The sequence below is a fragment of the Bison bison genome, unplaced genomic scaffold (assembly GCF_000754665.1).
Source record: "Bison bison bison isolate TAMUID 2011002044 unplaced genomic scaffold, Bison_UMD1.0 scf7180017864239, whole genome shotgun sequence".
Classification (NCBI taxonomy): domain Eukaryota; kingdom Metazoa; phylum Chordata; class Mammalia; order Artiodactyla; family Bovidae; genus Bison; species Bison bison.
In genome coordinates this window covers 3,958,834-3,981,481 of record NW_011494811.1, presented here as the reverse complement: position 1 = coordinate 3,981,481, position 22,648 = coordinate 3,958,834, and the positions used below count along the sequence as shown (strand labels likewise).

Sequence of the window (22,648 nt, the reverse complement as noted above, 5' to 3'; positions counted from 1 at the left end):
CAGCTATTATACTGTATTACTGTACAGTGTAAAAGTTATTATAAATAAGACATGAATTTTAAAAAGCAGAAGGCAGGCAGGCAGAGCCTGGCCTCTATCTACTCCCTTCAAGGCCCTCCTCACTCTCCTGGGCTCTCCAGCTTTCTCCGGGCCTCACTGCTGACAAACTGGTTTTTGTGGTTATTTGGGTGATTATTTGATTGATGTCTGTCTCCCTGACTAGGAGGGCAGGAAAAGTGTCTGCTTTTTCTAACCATTCCTGGAGCCAAGCACAGGGCATGTGGGTGTTCCATGAATGTGCATGAAGTGAATGAATGAATGAATGAATGAGTCATCACACCTGCCCTCTACAATGGGCCCATAGGGCCCCTTTCTCTATTTTTCTTCGACCTGCTTAGTTAAAAATCTTCTACCAGGAAGCTTGGGAAAAGAAACACAGATACACAATTAGAAAAAAGTCTAATTAAGGGGTGGCCCCAGATTGACCTTACTTGCTGTTTGCATCAGAGACAGTCTAGTTTCCTGCATTCTGGACACACTCCATCTCATGAGTTCCTAGCGTGAGGGAGATGAGAGCCCCTTCCTTCCCTGCCCTGACCCCACCAGCACCTCCCTGGTTAGCCAGGGCTCCAGGCTAGCAAATGGCAAGGTCCTGGTGAGCTGCCTCAGACCTCTAGGCCAGCAGCTGCCTTTTGCCATGACAGTCCTCCTGGTGGTTGGAGAGGACTCCTCTCTTCATGTTTCAAAGCTCTACCTTCTTTTCTTACTTCAGTCACTAAAGTCTTCCTTTTCTAAGCTCAGTTACAGATAATCGACAGCTGCAAGATGGCTGGCACGTTCTGAGCTCCGGTCTGGTTAATCCACCCACTGCTCTGGGGTGTTCGCTCTCACCCAGGCCTTCAGCTCCACTTGGCACCAGTGTGCATTGAACAGAATATCACCAAGTCGACAGGCAAAACTCCCTACCTAGAGAAGGGCATTTTTCCAGAAAGTCTGGAATAAAAACTGAATGAAGCTCTTTTACGGCAAGATCTTGTGGCCTTAGATCTTGTGTGTTAGAACAGCGACTAACAGAAGAAAAAACCTGAATAAGTTAACAATGACGGTAGAGATTCCAGGGTCCATCTTTTCCAGGGACAAAGGCTCTGTCCTACTGAGCAGGAGGTCCCTGAAGGCTTAGAAAAGAGCCACACACAATCTGAGAATCAAGAAGCCTGGGTATCAGGCCTGGCTGTCAGGTTCTCAGTCTGATTCTAGAAAAGGAATTTTTCACATTTCGGGATGTCAGAATTCCATTCTTTTCATAGGATCGCATCAGGATCTTGCAGAATTAGATGAAGAAATGTTAAGAACAGATCCTCCCTAAACCCTCGAATGAAACATGCCCTGGAAATTCAGTTCAGGAAACAGCAATACCGCCATGGGGGGCAGCAACGTGGTAGTGTATAAGAAGTTGTTTGCTAACATGAGTTTTCTTCACGAGGCACTCAGCTGCCGGAGGATTCCGCTGCTAGTGGCCAGGGCAGGCTGACTGGGTTTTCTCATGCCTCTCCTGGCCTGCAGGCCTTCCCCTGAATGGCAGGTGGATTGAGTCTATGGTGAGCCACAAACTGGAGCAGCTGGGAATACTTTTAGTCTATCCATTTCCTATGCAACAGGAAGCAGGCACGGGCCTCAGGGGAAAGGCCTGTTCTGGAGACCAAGGCACTAACAGGCATTGTTGGTCAAAGGGCTGGCTGGATTTTTTCCCTACCATAGAGGGTACCCTCGCTCCTTTAGGATAAAGAGATGCCTGTTCACTCTGAGAACCTTATTCAGTGAGACAAGCTGCAAGTGAGGATTTCCTAGGGATGGGAGAGAAAACCTCCATGGAAAATGGGGAGAGTGGAAAGGCCTGTGTGTCTTGGGGGTACAGAAGAGAGAGGGCCAAGGCTCATGTGGTCAGGGTTCTTTCTCATGTTCTCTACATGTTCCCTCCCTTCTACGCCCTTATCTGGGTCCCGGCCCCACCTCTGATAATAAAGAGGGCGAGATAGGGGTTGAATGGAACTGTCGTAGCAAGTGAGGGGTGAAGGTGACAAGGCAACTCCAAAGGGCTGTTCCCGAGCATTACTGGGTGAGGAGACAACTCTGCTCACCTTGTTGTCGTCACTGTGTATTGCCTGGATCAGGCCCTCCAGCTCCTGTGCGGGACAGAGACACAGCAGTTGTGAGACGGAGCATGGGAGCCGGGGCTCAACTCCGTCTCAGCCCAGCCCTTCTGACTCTGGTTGGGGATGCCCGCCTGACCCTTCCTTATAAACTCAACTCCTGGGAAATCCTGGTGGTCCAGTGGTTAGGACTCGGTGCTTTCACTGCCGAGAGCCCAGGTTCAGTCCCTGGTTGGGGAAATGAGATCCTGATAGCCTTGTGGTGTGGCCAAAATAAAAAAAAAAAAACACCTCAACTCCTGCTATCAGAGCAACAGAGGAAATCTAATGATAACACTAAGCTTGGGAATCTGAGAATCAACATCAGATCAAAAGCTTTTCCTTGGCTTTCATGAATGATGTGTCTGTTCATCCCACAAAGCCATCAGGGGACAGCTTTGCAGGTGACATGCCACCTGCAGGCCCACACTGACCTCGTCTACAATCCCTGGGAGAAACTCAACTCCGTCTGTCCGCAGACACTTCCAGGTGTCAATAACATCAGACAACGGGATGCTTAGGGGGCGGTTTCTGGATACGTACCATGAATTTTCTTTCCAGGGAAGGGTTGATTAGCGTAAGGCCATTATTATAGAGGGGTCAGAAAGACAGAGGGATCTTGTAGAGTTTTGGGTACATGATGGGGAAGAGAAAAATAAAGACGGGGATGTGAAGACACTGAAACAGATGCAGGAGCCGAGGTCTGGGGTGGGCGTACCTGGGGGGGAATCCTCCTGAACGCTTCCACGCAGTTGAGGAGGACGGTGTCCCTGTCGCTTTGGGCCGCCATGCCCGACTCGCTGACGCACTTGAGCAGCTGTCGGATCTCACCGAACTTCTCCCTCTCCACCAGCTGCCGGGCGGCCTTGCAGTAGGTAGCGGCGGCATCCAGCTGGAAGTCCTGGAACAGAACACAGGATGACAAGGGTAGGGAGGCAGGGACTCCACAGCTGGGGGAAGGACGGTGACATTCACAGAGCTCCAAACGGGCTTGGGGCAGACACGCCAAATTGACTGCAGTCCCAGTAGAAACATACATAAGCAGACAACCAGCAGAAAGTTCCTCTTTTGGAGTCTGGCAGACGTTTGGGAAGCAAGCATGAAAACTGGGACTTTGAGATCTACGCTGGTTCATCTCCCTTGCTGCCGCATCACTGCCTGAAGATATTCTAATCAAATGCCCGAGACCAGCTCATTCTCCCTCTAAAGAGTCAACCTTCTCTTGGAAAATGGATGCTGGGGGCTGATACTGGCTGCCTGGGACACCAGGTGCTCTGTGAAGAGAGGCTGTGGTGTTAGGAGACAGACCAATTCCCCAAAGGGTGGATGATCTAGAAACTACTGGATAAATACTTTGTTGCCTTGGGGTCTGATAGGAGCTGTCACTCTGCCTGCCCACGGGGGTATCTGTGTATGGAGAGCTTTGTCCAACACTGAAAATGGGTGGGAAAAAAAGAGATCTGTCAGATTGGATTGCTTGCTGTCTTTGATCCTTGAGATGAGCACAGTGTTAATTAACACCCTGCCTGCCTGGAGAGCGAGGGGCCTCTGGGTGCCTCTGTGTCACTGTGGAGTAGGGGTGGTCTGGCTTCTCACGGTCTTAGCTCCCTGCTCCATCCTGCTCCAGTGCCACAGCTGTACCTGGGTCCTCTTATCACAAGCAACAAAAAATGTATGCCTCGAGCTGGCTCGTGGGCAGATGAAGGATGGAGGGGCGGCTCTTGTTGCCAGGGGACCCCTCCCACTGAATAGGACCTCTCCCCCAACCAGCACCTCCTCCAGCCATGCTCCCCTGCAGGGAGGAGAGCTGTGGTGAACTGTTGTAGACCTGGTTTCAAGTATTTATCTGACGTTTTGATGAACTTGTCACCAGTTGCTTGGCTTTTGTCAAAGTGGCCTTCGGTCTCGAACTTGACCCAGTTTTGTAACAGCCACCTCGTTGCTTTCATCCTTGATGTAGTATAAATCTACTTTTCTCGGGATAAAAATTTTCTGAGGAATAATCTCTCACAGAACTGTGCTCATGTGCTGATCCCTGCTCGAATAATCCTGAGTAATCCGGTCATACCTGCAGAACACGGAATGCGATTCCAAAACCATCTTCTACATTTTTCCCTCCTAGCATGACCTGAAAAGGAGAGGGAAACATGCTTACAGAAACAATAATGACTGGAGCAGCCCCTCAGTTAAGAACAAGGCCCTCGTTCATTCGTTTATTCAACAAATATCCGGGAAGACTCTACCGGGCACAGGCATGAGGGGTACGAGAGTCATCAAAATGGACTCAAGCCACAGCCTTCTGGGGCTCACACTCCATCGGGGAGGCGGCCGTCAGACAAACGACTGAAAGACCAGACGATTCCAAGCGTGATGAGCATTTAACAGCCTGTCGGGGGCCTGCGACATCAGGCATACCTTGCAGGCAACATCCATTTTCATGTGGTTATTTCCAAACAGGGTTGGCAGAGGCGAGGTGGTGACTTGGGAGGTCCCGGCACTTTCGCAGCGATGCAAGAACCTGGTCACTTCCATCTGCAGCTGAAGGGTGTTCATGTGTCTGTGGGGACAGGTGACACACAGTCTGGCCTCAGGAGAGAACTCGGGGGTAACTAGGACCAGGGGGGACTGAGAAGTCATAACAGGATGGCAATGAAAAGGGCAAGAGAAAGGGTGCGGAGGGAAGAGATCCAAAAGGCCCTCTGAGAAGTTACGACAGGACAAAAAGGGGTGACGAGTGTTTACAGAGCACGGTATGCTGCTAACAACAGAGGTTGAGACAGATGTGAATCCTGGCCCCAGAGGCTAGAGGAGAGCTGGGGAGGGAATAAACACACCAAGGCACCTAGCGATTGGGACTGTGAAGGAAAAAACAGTGACAGCGAGCATTCACTTCAGATGCTATGTTTCGGCATAAAGGCTGTGAGGAGGGAAGGACTCGGGGCGCCGAGGAGCCAGTGTGCCTGATGCACCTCAAGGAAGGAGAGTGCTTTGACGTAAGATTGAGATGAAGGGTCACCCAGGACTTCTTTTGCCTCTTGGAGGGGGTAGGGGTTTAGCCTGATTGTCACGGGTGAGCCTAATCCCTGCCCCTCCCCCACTCTCCTTTCCTCCAAGCTCCTCTGGAGACTTTTGAGACTTAACACCAGACACGATCATCCGTGAATGACTCCTATCAGGTATATATGTTTGTTTCCCATGATTTCAGAGATGGGCGAGGGCGGCTTCATCACCAACAGTCCTCCCGGTTCCAGCCCTTCTGCACTGCCCCAACTGTTCCCTGAACCCCGAGCTACCTTGACACATCAGATGCCGTCATCTTCTTTCGGAAGAAGGTGGTTTTCTTCCTTCCGCTACGCCGGGAGGTTTCTTGGAGGTAGATCTTCAGGTGGTCCTTGGCTTTCAGCAGCCAGGAGAGCTTCTCTCCCAGCTCCGTGTATGTCTTTGCTTTGTGAGTGAAGAACCGGATACAGGTCATGGCGGCCCGCACATGGTCCTGGAAGAGGAAAATGAATGTTCGGGTCAAAGGAGGCTTGGAGGCTGGGGATGCAGGGAGAATTCTGATCTGAATTCCACCCAGGATGTCTGGTTGCCAGCACCCCTTCCCTCAGAGGCCCAAGAGATCCAAAAGTCAACCGACTGGCTGGGTTCTTGTTTCTGCAGCCTTGTGGGCTATGCGTGTGCTCAGTCGTGTCTGACTCTGTGATCCCATGGACTGTAGCCCGCCAGGCTCCTCCATCCATGGGATTCTCCAGGCAAGAACACTGGAGTGGGTTGCCATTTCCTCCTCCAGGGGATCTTCCTGACCCAGGGATCAAACCTGCATGTCTGGTGTCTCCTGCATTGCAGGAGGATTCCTTACCTGCTGAGCCATGGGGGAAACAGCTGGCCAGACTCTTGGGTAGGACATTATTCCACCACAAAAGAGATCTTTAAAAAGGAGACTTAGGATACTCCATGAGACTTGCCATCACTTTCACTCTGGCTTTGAATCATTCAATGTCTCTGTGACTTAGTATTGGCCACCCTCACAGACTGGAAGAAACATGATCCCTCTCCTTTCGTGCATGTTCTCTACAAATACTTCTCTACCCTTCCTTATGAATTCTGCATTCACACCCCATGTTTATCTAGAAACTACCATATCCCTCTCCTTTTTAATCTTTATATTTCCTGAATTCTGAAGAATGCCATTACTGACAAGATTAAAGTTTGCCTCTTTGGGATGAGAATGGAAATCCTGATATTACATAAGAATGCCTCAGAGCAACATGGATTTCTTGTTGCTGAGTCAAGGAGCAAGGCTAGGGATCAAGTGACAGTCTTGTTCCCTTATCCTGCGCAGACCCACCACATGGCAAGGCTGCAGGGACAGAGGTAGCAGGCAGGATGGGGCTGTTGTTACCTTCATAAACTGCTGCAGCTCATACAGGATGTGGTAGTAGTTCTTCTTCTGTAAATGCTGGCAGGCGGCAATCAAGTATTTTCCCCAGCTTTCCAAGGATGAGTCAATAGATTCTAGGAGGTTTTCTAAATCATGTAGCTTCCCACTTTTATAGCTTGGCTGGAAAATGCCTTCTATGAAGACTTCTGGGGGACTCTCCTGGAGCAGGGCAAAGCAACAAGGCAGAAGTCTTGAGCCTGGTTCTGGCACTGCTTAGGATCCATTCTGAGTTTCCTTCCACTCACAACCCTCCGCATTCTCATATAGGGATGCTACTTAACCTTTTTTGTGCATCACAGATGGATCCCTTTGAGAATCCCACTCCAGGGACTGCTTCTCTCCTTCTCTGTACAGAAGAGCTCCTTGACGGAGTTATCTACACCCCCTGTCTCTAATTCCTCTCCTGTGATTGTCTCTTGAACTCACTCTCATCCAGCCTTTATACCTACAACACCACTGCAACTGCCCCTTAGGTCACCGAAGACCTCTACTTTGTGAAATCTAAAATTCTTAGTCCTTATTTCCCACCTATCCTGTCAATAGCTGCTGATAGCTGGTGGTTTGCTCCTTGAAAAACTGTCTTTATTTGGCTCCCAGGATACTATCCCTGCCAGGTTTTCATTTTATTTCTCTGGCTAGTCCTTCTCTACCTCTTTTGTTGATTCCTCCTAAGCTCCCCAGGGCTTAGGAGGATCCTCTTCTCTTTTCTTTTAGTCACTCTTTTGATTTTATAAGTCTCAGGGCTTTAAATCTAGCTATTTGCTGATTATGTCTAAATCTCTATTTCTAGCCTGTTTATTCTTCCTGAACTCCAGAACTGTATATCTAAATTATATTCAATTGCCGACCCAAAAAGTCCTCTTGGGTATCTAGAGAATACATACTGATATAAAACTGCACTCCTGATTGTTTCTCCTCACTCTGCTCTTTCTGTGGTCTTCCCTTTCTCAGATGGCAATTTTATTCTTCTATTTGTTCAGGCCAAAAGCCTTCACCATCTTCTTCTTACCTTGTAACATAGAAGTCATTACCAAATTCTATTGGCTCCGCCTCAAATATACACAGAATCTATATGTAATTGACCACTTCTCACCACCTCATGTACCACCCTGGTCCATGTCATGGGCACCACTTGCCTGAATGATCCCAATGGCCTTCTCCCTGGTCTTCCTCTTCTACCTCCTGCCTCTTTTTTGACTAACGTCAATCAACCCAAGTGATTTGGTTAAAAACATAAGTTAGATCACATTATTTCTCTGCTCAAAATCTTCCAAAGGTTTTCCTTCTCATGCAGCACAAAGCTCAAGTCCTCATAATGTCTGCAAGGCCCTATATGATCTGGGCCCTATTAGGTTTCTGACCTTACCTGCTACCACCCTTTCCCCAGCTCACTCTGCTTAAGCCACCCTGGCTTTGCCCTTGTGACTCCATCCACCTGGACTGTGCTTCTTCCACAGTCTACATGGTTCATTCCCCACCTACTTTAAGCCTTCACTCAGATGTCACCTGTCCAAACATCCTGTCTACAATTGTACAATTCGCCTCTTCCCTCTCCTCTACTTTATTCTTATTACTTGTCACCTACACTATATATTTTATCTTGTTTATTGTCTCTCTCCCTAGTATAATGTAAGTTTTATAAAAGTAGATTTTTTTTTGGTTTGCCTTTTTTTTTCTTCACTGTTGTACTTCTGGTGCCCAGAATAGTCCTTGGCCATTTAATAACTATTTTTTGGGTGAATGAATAAATGATAAATATCATGGATCTTATCAGGAAAGTGTACACACTCCCTAATCTACTCAATTCTGAAGCTCATCTGTGGTTCAGAGACCCTGAATCATACCCCCTCATTGCATAGTCATAGAAAAGAAAATCATTTGGCCATTTAGACTTTAGATGAGTAAGTGATGAGAAGTGAAGGACAGCTATAAACTCATGGCAGTACAACCATGCTGGCCTTGAAGCACTGGGCACAAGCTGTTTAGAAGTGGAGAGGATCTGGGCTTTAGAACATCCACAGTGGGCGAGTGGCTTCTTTCCCAATTTTGGCTCTTCCTGAACACTCAGACCTAACCTAAAAGTTGTAGGACACACTTTAAGAAGTAGGGAGATCAGCTGCACTGGAAAGGTACAATATCTCAGAAGAGCAACCCCTTAAGAACTTTCATTTCATCCACTCATTCACTGGCATTAGGACAGGTGGCTGAAGACAGCAGGTAAGGGAAGTAAGGGCCTTCTCGGTCCAGATGGGAAGACACAGTTGTAAAGAAATAGCTGCAATCCACTGGGATAAAAGCAATAAGAAACCTAGGTTCTAGGCACAGAGGTGGTATATAGGAAGAGGTGAATGCTCAACAGAGAGGGTCTAGAAGGACAAACAGGAGTTCTCCAAGAAAACAAGGAGGGGCAGGGCATCCTAGGGAGGGGAAACAGCAATGCAGATTCCTGGAGCTAAGAAAGGGCATGGTACTATTAGGAAAATTTAAGCAATCTGGCAAGTCTGGAATACAGATCATAGATAGGACTTGTGGTGAAAGTAAACTGGAGAAATAAGAGGACCTGATCCTATTGTGTTCTGCATTCATGCTAAAGAACGTGGACTTCATCTTAGAGCTATGGGGATCCACCGAAGGCCTTTTAGAGAGAGGAATCACATGAATTATGAATACCATAAATAACATGTACTATGTTTTAGAAAGCTCTCTCAGGGATGAAAGGCAGGGAATGAGCATCTTCCATGCTCTAGGCATTCAGTTGTAGTTTTCACAATGTTTTTTTTTTTCTGTTGTTCTCCACCTGCTTGAGAAGGTAAGATAGTCCACTTCAAGGGTAGTTGTGATTACAGGAGACAGAAAGAAGAAGCAGGGGCAAAGCTGTCATCAGTTTTTACCAAGATAAGTAGGTAAGCAGCTTAACTCTCTGGACTGGTCATCAGAAGAAACAGAACTGGGTGAGGTAAAGCAGCTTTATCTCAAAACTCATTTGGAAACTGAACAAACAATTAGCAATTGAAGACCAAATAACATAACTTTTACAATATTCTTGACACCCGGTTAAGACACAGTAGCTAAGGCAGGAGTGAAAACATCTCCCTTTTGTGTCCTGTGTGTGTGTGCTCATTCATGTCCGACTCTTTGCGACCCCATGGACTGTAAACTGCCAGGCTCCTCTGTCCATGGGATTTTTCAGGCAAGAAAACTGGATTGGGTTGCCATCTCCTCCTCCAGGGGATCTTCCTGACCCAGGGATCAAACCTGCGTCTCCAACACCCTGTAAGGGTGGGGTTACCAGGACTCTGTACTGCTGACTCACTTGGAGATATTCGAGAAGGTATGTCTATTTGTAAACTTTCATTGGCTACCATTTTGGATGAGGGCAGCAGACTAAAACTAAAGTAAAACTCAAGTTTCTTTAATTTTATATGAAATTTGCTATGAATCAGTTTTTCCCTCAGAAAAACTTCATGGGACATTCAGATAAAAAAAGAGAAGGTCAAAGAGTCATGGTGAAATGGAGTTTTGACTTGGCTTAACAATAGCTCCAAGGAAATCACACACTTCACCTTTGCCTCCTGTGAGAGGAGAGCAGAAGACATCAGAGGAAGAAAGGAGAGCATACTCTCTCCTCCCGTAAGATGCTTGGGGCCAAACTTAGGATCTGTGTCTTAGGGTGCCTCCTGGGCTTTGTGATGACAACTCAGAGTGGATGCACAGTTGGGTTAGCAGCAGGACATAGTTCAGGGCAGGTGGGAAGTGTGTGGAAACAGAGAGAAGTTAAGCAATTTGCCCAAGGTCACACCACGCATACCAAACATCTTGTTCCAGAGCCCACATTCTCAGCTATTATTTAGTTCTGCTGTATGTTCTGGGAGAAGGGATGAAGTGTGTCATTGCCAGTGACAAGGGCAATCTGGGATCCAGGTTAAGACTTTTACATGCTCGTCCAAACATGATTTGTGTAGAGAGAATTTGCCATTTGTGGTTTTTTTTTTTTTGGTCGCGCCACACAACTCACAGGATCCTAGTTCCCTGAACAAGGATTGAACCTGGGTCCTCGGCAGTGAAAGTGCAGAGTCCCAACCACTGGACCGCCAGGGAAATCCCTAGAATTTGCCATTTGGACTTGACTCTGCCTGAGATGATCCTACAGTTGAACCCTGGGCTAGCGTTAAGGGGGGTTATTGCTCCCGGAAGCTGGGCAGGCCAAGCCAGGGGGGCAAGGCAGGCACTGCGTGCGAGGTGTCTGGGGTCCCACCGTGTGCAGCAGGTGCAGCAGGGCCTCCCGCAGGCAGCTGTGCCTCACGTAGAAGCTGATGATGGCCAGGTGGGTACTGTAGCTGTGCAGGTAGAAGAGGCATTCTTGGTAGTAGGTGTTGTTCAGGATCTTCCCTTCAGGAATCACTTCCAGAGAGAGGCTCTGGGTCCGGAGGGTTGCTTCCAGCTCTTTCAAGGTGGCCAAGAAGTCATCATCTTGCTGCCAAGAGAGGACAGAGAGGGAACAAGGGACCCAGAGAGTTCTCAGCAGCCTCTGGAAACGCTGCTTTCAAAAAACACTTAACAATATGGAAAAATGCTCTCTTGTATAGTGTTAAGGGTAGAAAACAGGCAGGATATAAAATTCTACACATTATAAACCGTATGCCATGCTGTGCTAAGTCACTTCGGTCGTGTCTGACTCTTTGTGACCCTACGGACTGTAGCCCGCCAGATTCCTCTGTCCGTGGGGGATTCTGTAGGCAAGAATACTGGAGTGGCTTGCCATGCCCTCCTCCAGGGGATCTTCCTGACCCAGGGGCTGAACCCGCATCTCCTGCATTGGCAGGCAGGTTCTTTACCACTGGCACCACCTGTGGAACCCTATATACTGTACAGCAGCAATTTAATTCAGAAACATAACGAAGAAAAGTCGCCAAAATCCAAATACGGCTTAAGTCTGGATATGGGATTATATGTGATTTTCATGTCTTTAAAATAATTCTTTTTGTTGTTGGAAATTTGACTGTTTATGACTTTTCTAATCACATAGATGGTGAGGGACAGGGAAGCCTGGCATGCAGCAGGTCCATGGGTCATGAAGTGTAGGACATGACTAGGCGACTTTCTTGGAAAAGGAACCACATACACTGGAAAGAAGGAAATCCAAACTGGACAGCTCTGGGCCAGGGCTGCACTGTCATTGGGACGGAAGCTGATCTTCTTCCCAGGCCGTTACTGCTCTGGGGCCTCGCTGTTCCCCTGAGCCCAGCCTGTGCCTGCTGCGCTCTTACCACAGATAGGAGTGGCCTCGCTGTGGACTCCAGGTACTCAACCACCTCCTGTACCAGTCTTGAGCCATGACTCAGCTGATTGAGGTCGAAAGGGGGCTTCAGGCAGCGGCTGAACTTCTCCCGTGCAGCAGTGAGGTTCCCAGCTTTGAGGCAGGCCATGCCCCAAGCATGCCATGCCCCGGTGGGATCAAGGCCAGTCTTTGTGGAGACCTGGAGGAAAAACCGCTCCTTTTAGGGAAGAGGACTTGCAGCCAGGCCTGAGGGTCCCAAAGACTGACACTATCCCCTGGTTGTCAATCATCTCCCCTACTCCACCCCACCCCACCTGCCATGACTCCCACACTGGCAAACTGTCATGCCCTAGACACTCTCCATGGCCAAGGAAAAGAGGAGGAAGTAACTCACTGGGGCAGACAGCAGCTCTGTGCCTCACCTCAACACCCAGTTGGTAGTACTCAGCTTCCAAGAGCTGGTTCCTGAGCCTGGTTACCGCAGCCGGTTGCAAGATCTGATCCAGAGATGGCACGTGGCGATAGGCAGCAGCAACTAAAATATTCAGCACATCGACCTTGCTGATGTAGCTACCAGGAGGAAAAGAGCATGGCAGTGAGGCTCCCCAAGGTCCTCCCAGGAACAGTGCTGCTTCAAGGTTCCCTATTTCATTTTTAATGTGAAATGGGATCATGAGAATTGGGAGGTACATGGGCGAATAGGTGCTGGAGTCAGACTTTCTGATTCTCAACTTTATCTCTTGGTGGCTCTATGATCTTAGGCAAGTTAGCTAACCTTTCTCTGCCTCAATCTACTCATCTGTGAAATGGGTATAACAGGGAGTTTTAAGGATAAAATGAAATAACTGAAGGAAAAGACTTAGGATGGTATCTGGAGCTTTGCAGTAGATTGCAGTAGATGTAGTGTTAGTCGATCAGTGGTGTCCAGCTCTTTGTGACCCTATGGACTGTAGCCTGCCAGGTTTCTGTCCATGGAATTCTCCAGGCAAGAATACTGGAGTGGGTTGCTATTTCCTTCTCCAAGGGATCTTCCCAACCCAGGGATCGAACCCAGGTCTCCTGCACTGCAGGCAGATTCTTTACCATCTGTGCCACCAGGGAAGCCCCCCCAAGGAAGCTTTCAGGAACTCATTAAATGTTAGCTATCAATACGTGGAGTAGGGACGTTCTGGAACACTCAGGTCTATTTGAGGCAAGGCCTTTACATTGAAGGTTAGGAGCTCACAGGCTACCCATTGCTTTTTGGTTCTCTGGAAGCCTATTTGGGAGAGCGCATACAGACTGTATCAGGGGTCTGCACCTCCAGTCAGTATGGAGGTCACAGCACTACCATCCTCTGGAGTGCTGCTGGGCAGGGGCCTCCTGGCCTTTTGGATTCTCGTGCCCTGGACTTGACATCCTCTATCTGGGTCAAGGATGGATACTGTTACTAGGACTGCTGCCTCTGATCTTACTCCGAATATCTGGTGATTGCAAAAACCTTTTAAAGACAGACTCCAGAAAGCTGTCTGGGATCATTCTGTGTGGTCCTACCTGAGACAGGCCTACACTCAAGGTTCTTGACTCTTGCATCAGATTCTATCAAAACCCTTCCATGGATCCTGACTTGTCCACTGATTTCCCTGGAAAGGGATTCAGCACATGAGTGAGTCTCAACGAGTCGGGGTAGGGCAGGGGACGTTACAGTGTGTAAAAGCAAGTTTGGTATTATCATGTACTGCTGCTGCTGCTGCTAAGTCACTGCAGTTGTGTCTGACTCTGTGTGACCCCATAGACGGCAGCCCACCAGGCTTCTCCGTCCCTGGGATTCTCCAGCCAAGAACACTGGAGTGGGTTGCCATTTCCTTCTCCAATGCATGAAAGTGAAGAGTGAAAGTGAAGTTGCTCAGTCGTGTCCGACTCTTAGCGACCCCATGGACTGCAGCCTACCAGGCTCCTCCACCCATGGGATTTTCCAGGCAAGAGACTGGAGTGGGTCGCCATGCCTTCTCCGACTAGATACGTGTAATAGGTGGTTTGAGCTTCTGTCTTTAAACATTATTTGTCTATAGACTCTTGAGCGTCCCTTGGACTGCAAGGAGATTAAACCAGTCAATCCTAAAGGAAATCAATAGTCATTGGAAAGACTGATACTGAAGCTGAAGCTCCAATACTTTGGCCACCTGATGCAAAGCGCCGACTCACTGGAAAAGACCCTGGTACTGGGAAAGACCGAGGGCAGGAGGAGAAGGGGATGACAGAAGATGAGATGGTTGGATGGCATCACCGACTCAATGGACAGGAGTCTGAGCAAACTCCGGGAGACAGTGAAGGACAGGGAAGTCTGGCGTGCTGCAGTCCATGGGGTTGCAAAAAGTTGGACATAGCTTAGCAACTGAACAACAACAATTTGTGTACTGGAAGAAGGTATTTAAAACAGTGGAAAAATACTCTGCAAACCAGGAGTTCTCAATACCCGAGAGATGAATCTACTGTTGTCAGCAACTGGGTACAAATGCAGCTAATGTGAGGACTCCAGGGTTGGGCGGAAAGAATGTGCAATTTGAAACCACTGCTGTTACGGGTCCAGCAAGCCCAAGACACCTGGGTGTGGATGAGAATCCTCCTGAAGCAAGGCCCTCCTTAATTTCTGCTTGCTTAGTCCAAAGTGGATATTGCCTCCATCTGTACTGGATTTTGAAGGAAGTTTAGGACTTACTATTAAATTTGTTCTGCCTCCCTACAATCTGAGTATCTTTTTTCTCTTAATAAGACTGTATTTCATTTACATTTCCGATATTTGAGAAATATTCAGACATCTCAAGATTTTTGCCATTAACTCTGCCTTTTGCTATATGGGATGGTTTCTGTTCTTTCCTTCTCTTCTCCCCCATTTCTGATAAATTGGTATAGTTTTGGTTCTTTACATGGTTATTTAAAAAACTGTATTTAACATATTCCTCTTTTTTTGTCAACTTGAAAAATGATATAGAAACCTTTGTCTCTTGATCAAGGAGTAAAATTAACTCCTACATATTTCCTTCTACTTTCTGTCCCACTTCTTTCTGCCTTTCTCAACCTTCGGGTGTTTGTTAATATGAATAAAACTGACATTTTTGGAGTACACAGGCCCAGTTCTTAGCCCTTTATATGGTTATAGTACTCACACTTTATCCTTATAACAGCCATATAGAATAAATATCATTATTATCCCCATTTTCCAGAGGAGGAAACTGAGGCCCAGAGTCATCTAAAGTTACAGAGCTCTAGGAAGTGGTGAAGCTGAGTGTCACTGTATTCTCTGTGATCTGGTGAGTGTGCAGGCTGGTACTCTGGGCAAGTGCCTGAAGCCCTGACATGTCAAAGAAAATTATGCTCTCTGCTCTGAAATCTGGGTAGGGCTGAGTGCTGGGAACATACAACATGAGTCACACATTTGGGTGGGTAAGCTGGAAATTGGGAGTTTTCAATGTCAGGTTAACAGAGGCAGAGCAGGTTGTGCAGGGGCCTGGGGCAGAATCCTCCCCTTTCCACAGAGACTTCTATTTTATGACTCACGTTTCTCCCTGGGATGCAGGGACAGACCAGTCCACAGTGTGCTTCAAAGATCTGTCATCCACAGCTCCCTGAGGCCACACTCTCAATTTGATCAAGACTAGGTAGAGTTTTGGTTAAGGCTAAGGATACATTTCCTTGTCTTTTTTTTTTTTTTAATTTTTGGTTGCACTGAGCAGCATGCAGGATCTTAGTTCTCCAAGCAGGAATCAAATCTGCAACCTCTGTGGTGGAAGATTGGATTCTTAACCACTGTACAGCCAGGAAGTCCCAGAACACATTTTCTTTAAAAGCCGGAAAGTTCCACAGGGACTAAAGATGTTCCCCTAAATTAATTTTAATTACAAATTAGCCAATCTTTCTTTCAGACCGGGTATAGCTAGAGAACCTTCCTTGAGGACCCCTCAGGGAAAGGGAAGAACTGTCTCGGGAGGGTGAGGAGGACGGCTTGTGGTCTGGTGATGGCATTTTGCCAACGTCAGACGGGATGCAAAACAGTTCAGCACGTCTTGTCAGAGGATGGGGAGGTGAAAACTCACAGTGGGATCAGAAAAAGAAGCTGGATAAACATGTTGTTTAGTCGCTAAGTTGGGTCTGACTCTTTGGCGATCCCATGGACTATAGCCTGCCAGGCCAGAATACTGGAGTGGGCTGCCACTTCCTTCTCCAGGGGGAGTTCAACCCAGGGATCGAACTTGCATCTCATGATCACCAGGTGAAAGAAGAGGGACTCACTTCCGCTTACCTGTCACAAAGCGCCAGGTCCTGGCTCTGGCCTGCCTTGACGAACATCATCTTGGCGCTGAAGAGCAGCTGCTTCATGATGTCCGTGAGCAGCCCCGCATCCACCTCGGGGTTGGTGAGCCCCTGGGACAGCCTGCAGCAGTGCTCGATCAGCTGGTGGCCACAGGCCACGCTGTCCTCGTGCAGATTCAGGATGGCAATGCACAGGGAGGCGCTGGGGGCCTGGCCCGAGCGGAAGAGGAGAGAGGCACACCGTGGGTTCAGGGGCCAGGTCGGTCTTCAAAGGTAGATGGGGAGGCAGGAACTCTACCCATTTCAGGAAGCTTGAAAAGCTCAGGTGGAAGAAGCCAAACTCCCACAGAGCAGAAGTGGAACTAAACCTATTTTGGAAGTTCTAAGTCATACTCTGGCTGCTAGGCTTTGTCACCTGACTGGGAAGAAGGCAGCTGTGTCCACGTGTCACCTACTGCTTGGGAATGTCCGGAGGGGCCCTTCTTTTCCAGTTCACTAGGAGTTCAGGTACTCTTTGATGCTGGTTTGGACAACAGTTGACTTGCTTATTTAGCTACCTGGAGAGGTCTCTGCTTCAAGCCACTGGACACAGTGCGGCTAAAATTAATATTCTTAAAGCACATTCCATGGCCCCTCATGTCTACCAAGTACATATATCTCACTGCAGAGTGTAAGGCCCTACACATACGTAGCCCATTTCAACCTTACCTCTATTAACACCCCATGTTTCCTCCAAATTAAACCACTTCTAATTCCCCAACTATTTTGGACACCGAGTCTTTGCTTGGATGTTCTAGTTTGGAAATCTTTGTCCTTACCCTATCCTCACTCCCCTCATGACACCCAAACTTCTGCTTGTCAAACTCCTACCACACTTCCCAAGCTCATCTTAAATGCCACGAAGGCTTTCCTGATTTTCTCCTGTGTATTTCTCAAGCTGTTCCTCATTTTGTGCTTTTAACTGGTTTCCTTGCCTTAGCTCCCATGTGATTACACTGTGAGCAAGTGAAGACCAGCCTGTGTTTGCCCAGCTCTGCGTTTCCTGCTATGTGACTATACATCACGTGTGTACGTGTTTTCAGCTGATCAGTCGTGTTTGACTCTTGGCGACTCTGTGGACTGTAGCCCGCCAGTCTCCTCTGTCCATGGGGATTCTCCAGGCAAGAATACTGGAGTGGGCTGCTATTTCCTTCTCCAGACTACACATTATAAAGAAACTCAAATGACTATCCATTTTATCGCTATTACCTGCTCATAGTAAAATTCACTCCGCACCAGCTCATTTTCCTCCTCGTTCAGATCCAAAATCCATTCCACCTCTGCTGCTTTGGGGACTCTCACCACAGCTGAATACGGAGGGCTTTCACTCTTGGAGCTGTCTGGGGCTGAGAAGACAAATACCATCCATGTGTCATTCATTGGCAGCAGCCCAGTTAGTCCAGCCAGTGGGCAGCGTGAGCTGTTGGCAGATCCCTGCCTGCTATCTTAGGGCTCTTTCTTTCCTTTTGGTCCCTTGTATTTCCTTCAGGAGATCACCTTGGGTACCTCAAACTTTCTTCCCCAGGCACAGACCTGGGATGAGTGTTGCAATATTTGCCACAAAACCCTGTTGCTTCATGTGAGAAGCCCTGAAAGGTACATGCTTCCCCAGCGGAGGGCTGAGCCACTGGCTGCTCTAAACCAACCTGCCCAAACTACCAACGGTGATTACCAAGGGGAGGGAGGGAGCATTGGGAGGCAGGATGGTGGTCAAGGGGAACCTAGGGGGAAACAAGAAAAATAAGCTACTAAAAGTTAAGGACCCAATTCTTTGGCTACTGGCATTCTCGATGCTGGAAGCTAATGGGCCAGTGTGATAAGTTAATATGATGACAAATCTTAAGGGAAACAGCCTGATAGAAATGCCAAGAATTTTCTTTGGTCAGCCTACTGGACTGAGTTGCCACTGAGGGTGTCAGTTGCAGCAGATATGCTGAAGGAATGGCTAACTTGAGCACAGAAAGGAAAAGTCACAAGGAGGGAGCTCCCTGGCGGTCCAGTGGTTAGGACTCTGTGCTTTCACCTCCAAGGGCTCAGGTTCAACTCCTGGTTGGGAAACTAAGCTCTTGCAAACCTGGCAGCATGGTCAAAAAAAAAGAAGTCATAGGGCATGTGAGTCAGCCTTACCTTCTGCTTGTCCTGGATTCTCCTCTGGTACACTGGAAACAGAGAAAGAAAAGGAAATGCCTGTGAAAACCGAATTCCTCCTCCTCCTTGACCTTGGTATACAGCACTGACATTTACTATTACTGCACTGAAATTATCAGGGACTCATCCAAAACTCTTCTCTCTCTCTCACCTGTCACAGCCAACCACTTACCATTTCTTGTCCATTCCATCTCCTGAATACCTCTTTAAATATCCTCATCTCTCTCCTCATCCCTGTCTCAGAGACAGCCCTCATCACTCAATGCTATTGCCTCTGCAGTAGCTTCTCAAATGGTCTCCTTGATTCTGCCAATCTATTCTCTACTTTGTAGCTATAGCAAGCTTTCAAAAAATGCATTATGCTATGCTTCTGCTTAAAATTCTTTAATAGCTCCTCGGGGTACAATATTGCACATTTGCAGGTTAGCAGACAAAGCTCCCCATGGAGCTGCCTCTGGAGACCATCTCCTACCACCCATGACCTCTGCTCAACCCATAAAAGTCCTATTCACACTGTCACAGGCTTTGATCAAGTTCAATTGGTGCCGTTAACCACTAAATCCCAATGTCACAGGCCAGAGCCCAAGGCTATCACCTGCATGAGGAGCCTTCTGATCAACCAATCCCAGCCCATGCTGCCAAAGAGCAAGCTCCAAGCCATTGTGCCATTCCCTAGGTCCTCCCAGCTCAGCTGCCAGCCTCTGAGTCTAGAACCTTAGCCCATGACCTACCTATTTACACTTTTCAAAGGACCCACATTTTCTCCTATCCCTGACTTTGCAGGTGTTATTCCCACTTTTGGGCACACTCTGTTTTGACTTATTTTATCACCAACTTTTCATCCTCTAGGGAGGCTTAGGCCAAGTGCCACACCCCTAGGAAACCCTCCTGATCACTGAGCTAAGCTGGGTGTGTCTCCATACCACACTTACCAAAGGGCTCTGTGGTCTGTGTTTTGGCTATCTTCCCACCAAAATAGGAACTCCTCAAGAGAAAAGTGATTACTGCTGAGTGATTGCTGAGTGAAAGAATCCGTATTGACTGCTCATTTCAAATCTCAGCAGAAAGATAAATGGGTAATTTCCCTGACCCCCACTGGGAGGGAGACAGTGGTATGCCAGGGTCACAGAAACTGTGGTATAAGCAAGGCACACCTTCCTTTCTATCAGGTCAGTAAACACCATGATAAACAATGATAAAAAAGTTCATGTTAAAAGAAACACAAACATGCGTTTGAGATCGATTTAGGTCTGTTCATAAAACACAAAGAAGTCAAAGTAATTTGGCTTTTGGATAGCTGCTTTGGCTCATATGCCCACACGCACTTAGTTTTACCCTCTTTTGCCGCTAGAAGTAGTGGAAAAAACTGAGCGACACTGAGCCGGCAAAAATCCCTTGACCTGTTTTGCCAGTGGCGTGAGCAGTTTCTGAGATTTGTCCCTGGGTGAACTGTGTGTAGGAAAGTGTGTGGGGACTCTGAGTCATGGATAACAAGCCAGAATGATAAGGTCGATGAGAGCTGATGTAAGTGAGGCCCCAACATTCAGTAGGTGAGCGTGTCGTTTTGAGTCCAGCTGAGACTGACTGAAGCAAGAGTGGCTGGAAAAGAGGTGAGGGTGTTGGCAAGCAAAGATCAGTGGCCTCAGTTAGGGGACAGGCCAAAGAACCCAGGGCCCTGATCTCAGAACATCATGCACGCACTTGCTCTCTGCTTCTACGCACCCCTACATCCTCTCTCTGATGTCTCTCCGACCAAGGTTGACCATTACACCGCAGGCTTAATGGCATTTCAGTGTGAATGTGGAAAGAAAACCTTCTGTAACTGCTCAGATTTGAGATGCTCTCCGTCATGAGACTTGTAGGTATGTCAGGACCCCGGGGGAGGGGGCACTGGTCACCAGCTGCAGTGGCCCCGCCGTGGGACACTCACTCTTGGTTGAAGTAGCTGTAGCACTGGTCACACACGCGGGTGGGGTTCTCTCGGCAGCCTTCCACTACCATTTTCTTGGTGGAGCAGGAACTGCACACCAGCCGGCCACAGCGGCGACAGTGATGACGCCTGTTGAACTGAGGAGTGTCATTGGAAAGAGAAAGAGGAGTAGGGAAGAGAAAGTGAAATGGCCGGACCTGTGAGCAACCTGTCAATCCATTTATCCTTGGAATGAGCCACCTGTGACTTGCTAAGACTATCAGGTGCTTGGGCCTCTGTTGAGAAAGAACACACTAATCCTTGCCTTCACAAAACTGACGTTTAAAAATCTCTCAGTTGATGGGCAAACATGCCCAAGCCATGGACAGTTTTGCAAGAGCTTCTGACAAGCCCTACCTGTCTGTGGAGGAAACATGTGAAGACGGAATAAAAAGCAGTGGGGAAGAAGTGACTTTCCCAGCCAATGAGGAACACAGTTTTACAAGGTATTGATGATGATGAAAAAGTGTCCTTTTTTCAAGTGTTTTACAAATACTGCCTTATTTCATCGTAAGAGGTTGATAGACATTTTACACCTTTTTTATAGAAGAGGAGGAAACAAACCCAGAGAAACTACACCATCGTCATTTTCCCACGGGCTGAGCTGTTATGCCAGTCAGGTACTGTGCTCAGTGTGGTAACGTGTGTTACTATAGTGTTTATGAACCAAGTAATAATCATCGCCCCCAGTTTACAAGTGAGCATCTGAGATGAAAAGATTAATAGTCACATTGCAAGTAAGAGGTAGGGCTGGAATGAGAACTGAAGTCCTCTGGCACAGAAAACCATTACCAGGTCACCTGTCTTATTGCAAAAGACACAAGAGCTGGAAACAAGATTTCCTGATGTGTGGTCACTCCTTCTGCAATACCTCTGCCTCTTATCATTTATTTCATAAGAAAGGCAGAGATTTAGAATTTAAGGCTACTCAAGAGTAGGGGCGGTCTACCCTCTGTCTGAACTCAGAAAATACATCCTGGTCAGGTCAAAGATAAACTCAGTGCCTTAGACCTTCTGAACATACCCTCTCTCTTGGGGACAGGAGGTGACTATAAATTCAGGCTCATGAAGGAGAACTTTCATTTCTCCTACAGGTGAAGCTGGAGACAGATAAGACTTACCATGGTGAAGCGCTCCCTGCGGCAGACCATGCAGACGCTCTCACTCTCATCTGGGACCCACTGGTGCCTGGCAGGGGGTGTAGCCGGGGGCACAAACTCCAGTGGCAACTGACTCGGGGGGAAGTTCCTCTCCCTCACACTTGGGGAATGTACAGTGGAGACACCTGGGAGTCAGAGCCAGAAGTCAGAGTAAAAGGTGATTAACAGTCAAGCTGATAAATGACAAACGAAGGAGACAATTAGAATTGTACCATTTTACAAAGCCTCCTGATACCACAGCTCCAATTAATGATCATCGATGGCTGATTGCCAAAAGAGCATTGTGTGGGACTTCCCTGGTGGGCCAGTGGCTAAGACTCTTGGCTCCCAATGCAGGGGGCCTGGGTCCAGTTCTTGGTCAGGGAACTGGATGCCACATGCCACAACTAAGACCTGGCACAGCCCAATAAATAAATACATCATGTTTCTGAACTTGGTGATTTAAAGAAAAAAAGAGCATTGTGCATTTCCTGACGGAAGGCACAAGACCGCCTATCAAATATACTAGCCAAAAGACACTGAGCCTGAATCAAATCAAGCTTCTAGATCTATCTACAGGGTACTGGATACATAGGGGACGGAGACCCAGATTACCACAGGGTGACAGTCAACAAAATCCAGAGTGTGGGAAGCTCTATGGGACAAGTGAACCAGTTTCCTTCACAAATAAAAAAGAGGTAGAGGAAAAAAGAGGGTACAGAAACCTATTGATTAAAAGAGATTCTTATTGAGAGAGAGTTTAGTCAAATGCCATGTGTGGACATTATTTACATCCTTATTCTAGAAATACCAATCCTAAAAAAACTCCTCATGAGATTACTGGGGAAATCTGAATATTGACTGGATAGTTTATAATAATAATAAGGAATCATTAATTTAGTTTTAGGTATGAGAATGATGTTATGGTTTTGTTTTATATATGTCCTTACCTTTCAGAGATATATACTGTTTTTGGGGTTTTTTTGCAGGGGGCCATGCCATGCAGCTTGTGGGATCTCAGTTGGCTGACCAGGGATTGAACCCAAGCCATAGCTATGAAAGCCCTGAACCCTAACCATTAGACCACCAGGGAACTCCCAAGATAGACACTATTTCTTTTATGAACAAAATGGTATGATGTCTAGGATCTGTTTC

General features: G+C 47.6%; 1 protein-coding gene across 2 annotated transcripts in view; it reads right to left on the bottom strand.

Annotated features, from left to right (window-relative positions):
* The window catches only part of ZFYVE26 (zinc finger, FYVE domain containing 26), a 68,787-nt gene that overhangs the window by 2,337 nt on the left and 43,802 nt on the right, over window positions 1–22,648 (bottom strand). For both annotated transcript variants that reach the window (XM_010846707.1, XM_010846708.1), the window contains exons 28-41: window positions 21,476–21,639; window positions 20,316–20,452; window positions 18,365–18,396; window positions 17,447–17,583; window positions 16,188–16,408; window positions 12,331–12,478; window positions 11,898–12,107; window positions 10,886–11,104; window positions 6,592–6,789; window positions 5,483–5,682; window positions 4,605–4,746; window positions 4,258–4,317; window positions 2,908–3,090; window positions 2,139–2,183 (exon numbers count right to left, since the gene is read on the bottom strand). In XM_010846707.1, coding sequence (XP_010845009.1) covers window positions 2,139–2,183; window positions 2,908–3,090; window positions 4,258–4,317; window positions 4,605–4,746; window positions 5,483–5,682; window positions 6,592–6,789; window positions 10,886–11,104; window positions 11,898–12,107; window positions 12,331–12,478; window positions 16,188–16,408; window positions 17,447–17,583; window positions 18,365–18,396; window positions 20,316–20,452; window positions 21,476–21,639 — 2,096 coding nt within the window. The remainder of the gene's footprint in view (window positions 1–2,138; window positions 2,184–2,907; window positions 3,091–4,257; window positions 4,318–4,604; window positions 4,747–5,482; window positions 5,683–6,591; window positions 6,790–10,885; window positions 11,105–11,897; window positions 12,108–12,330; window positions 12,479–16,187; window positions 16,409–17,446; window positions 17,584–18,364; window positions 18,397–20,315; window positions 20,453–21,475; window positions 21,640–22,648) is intronic.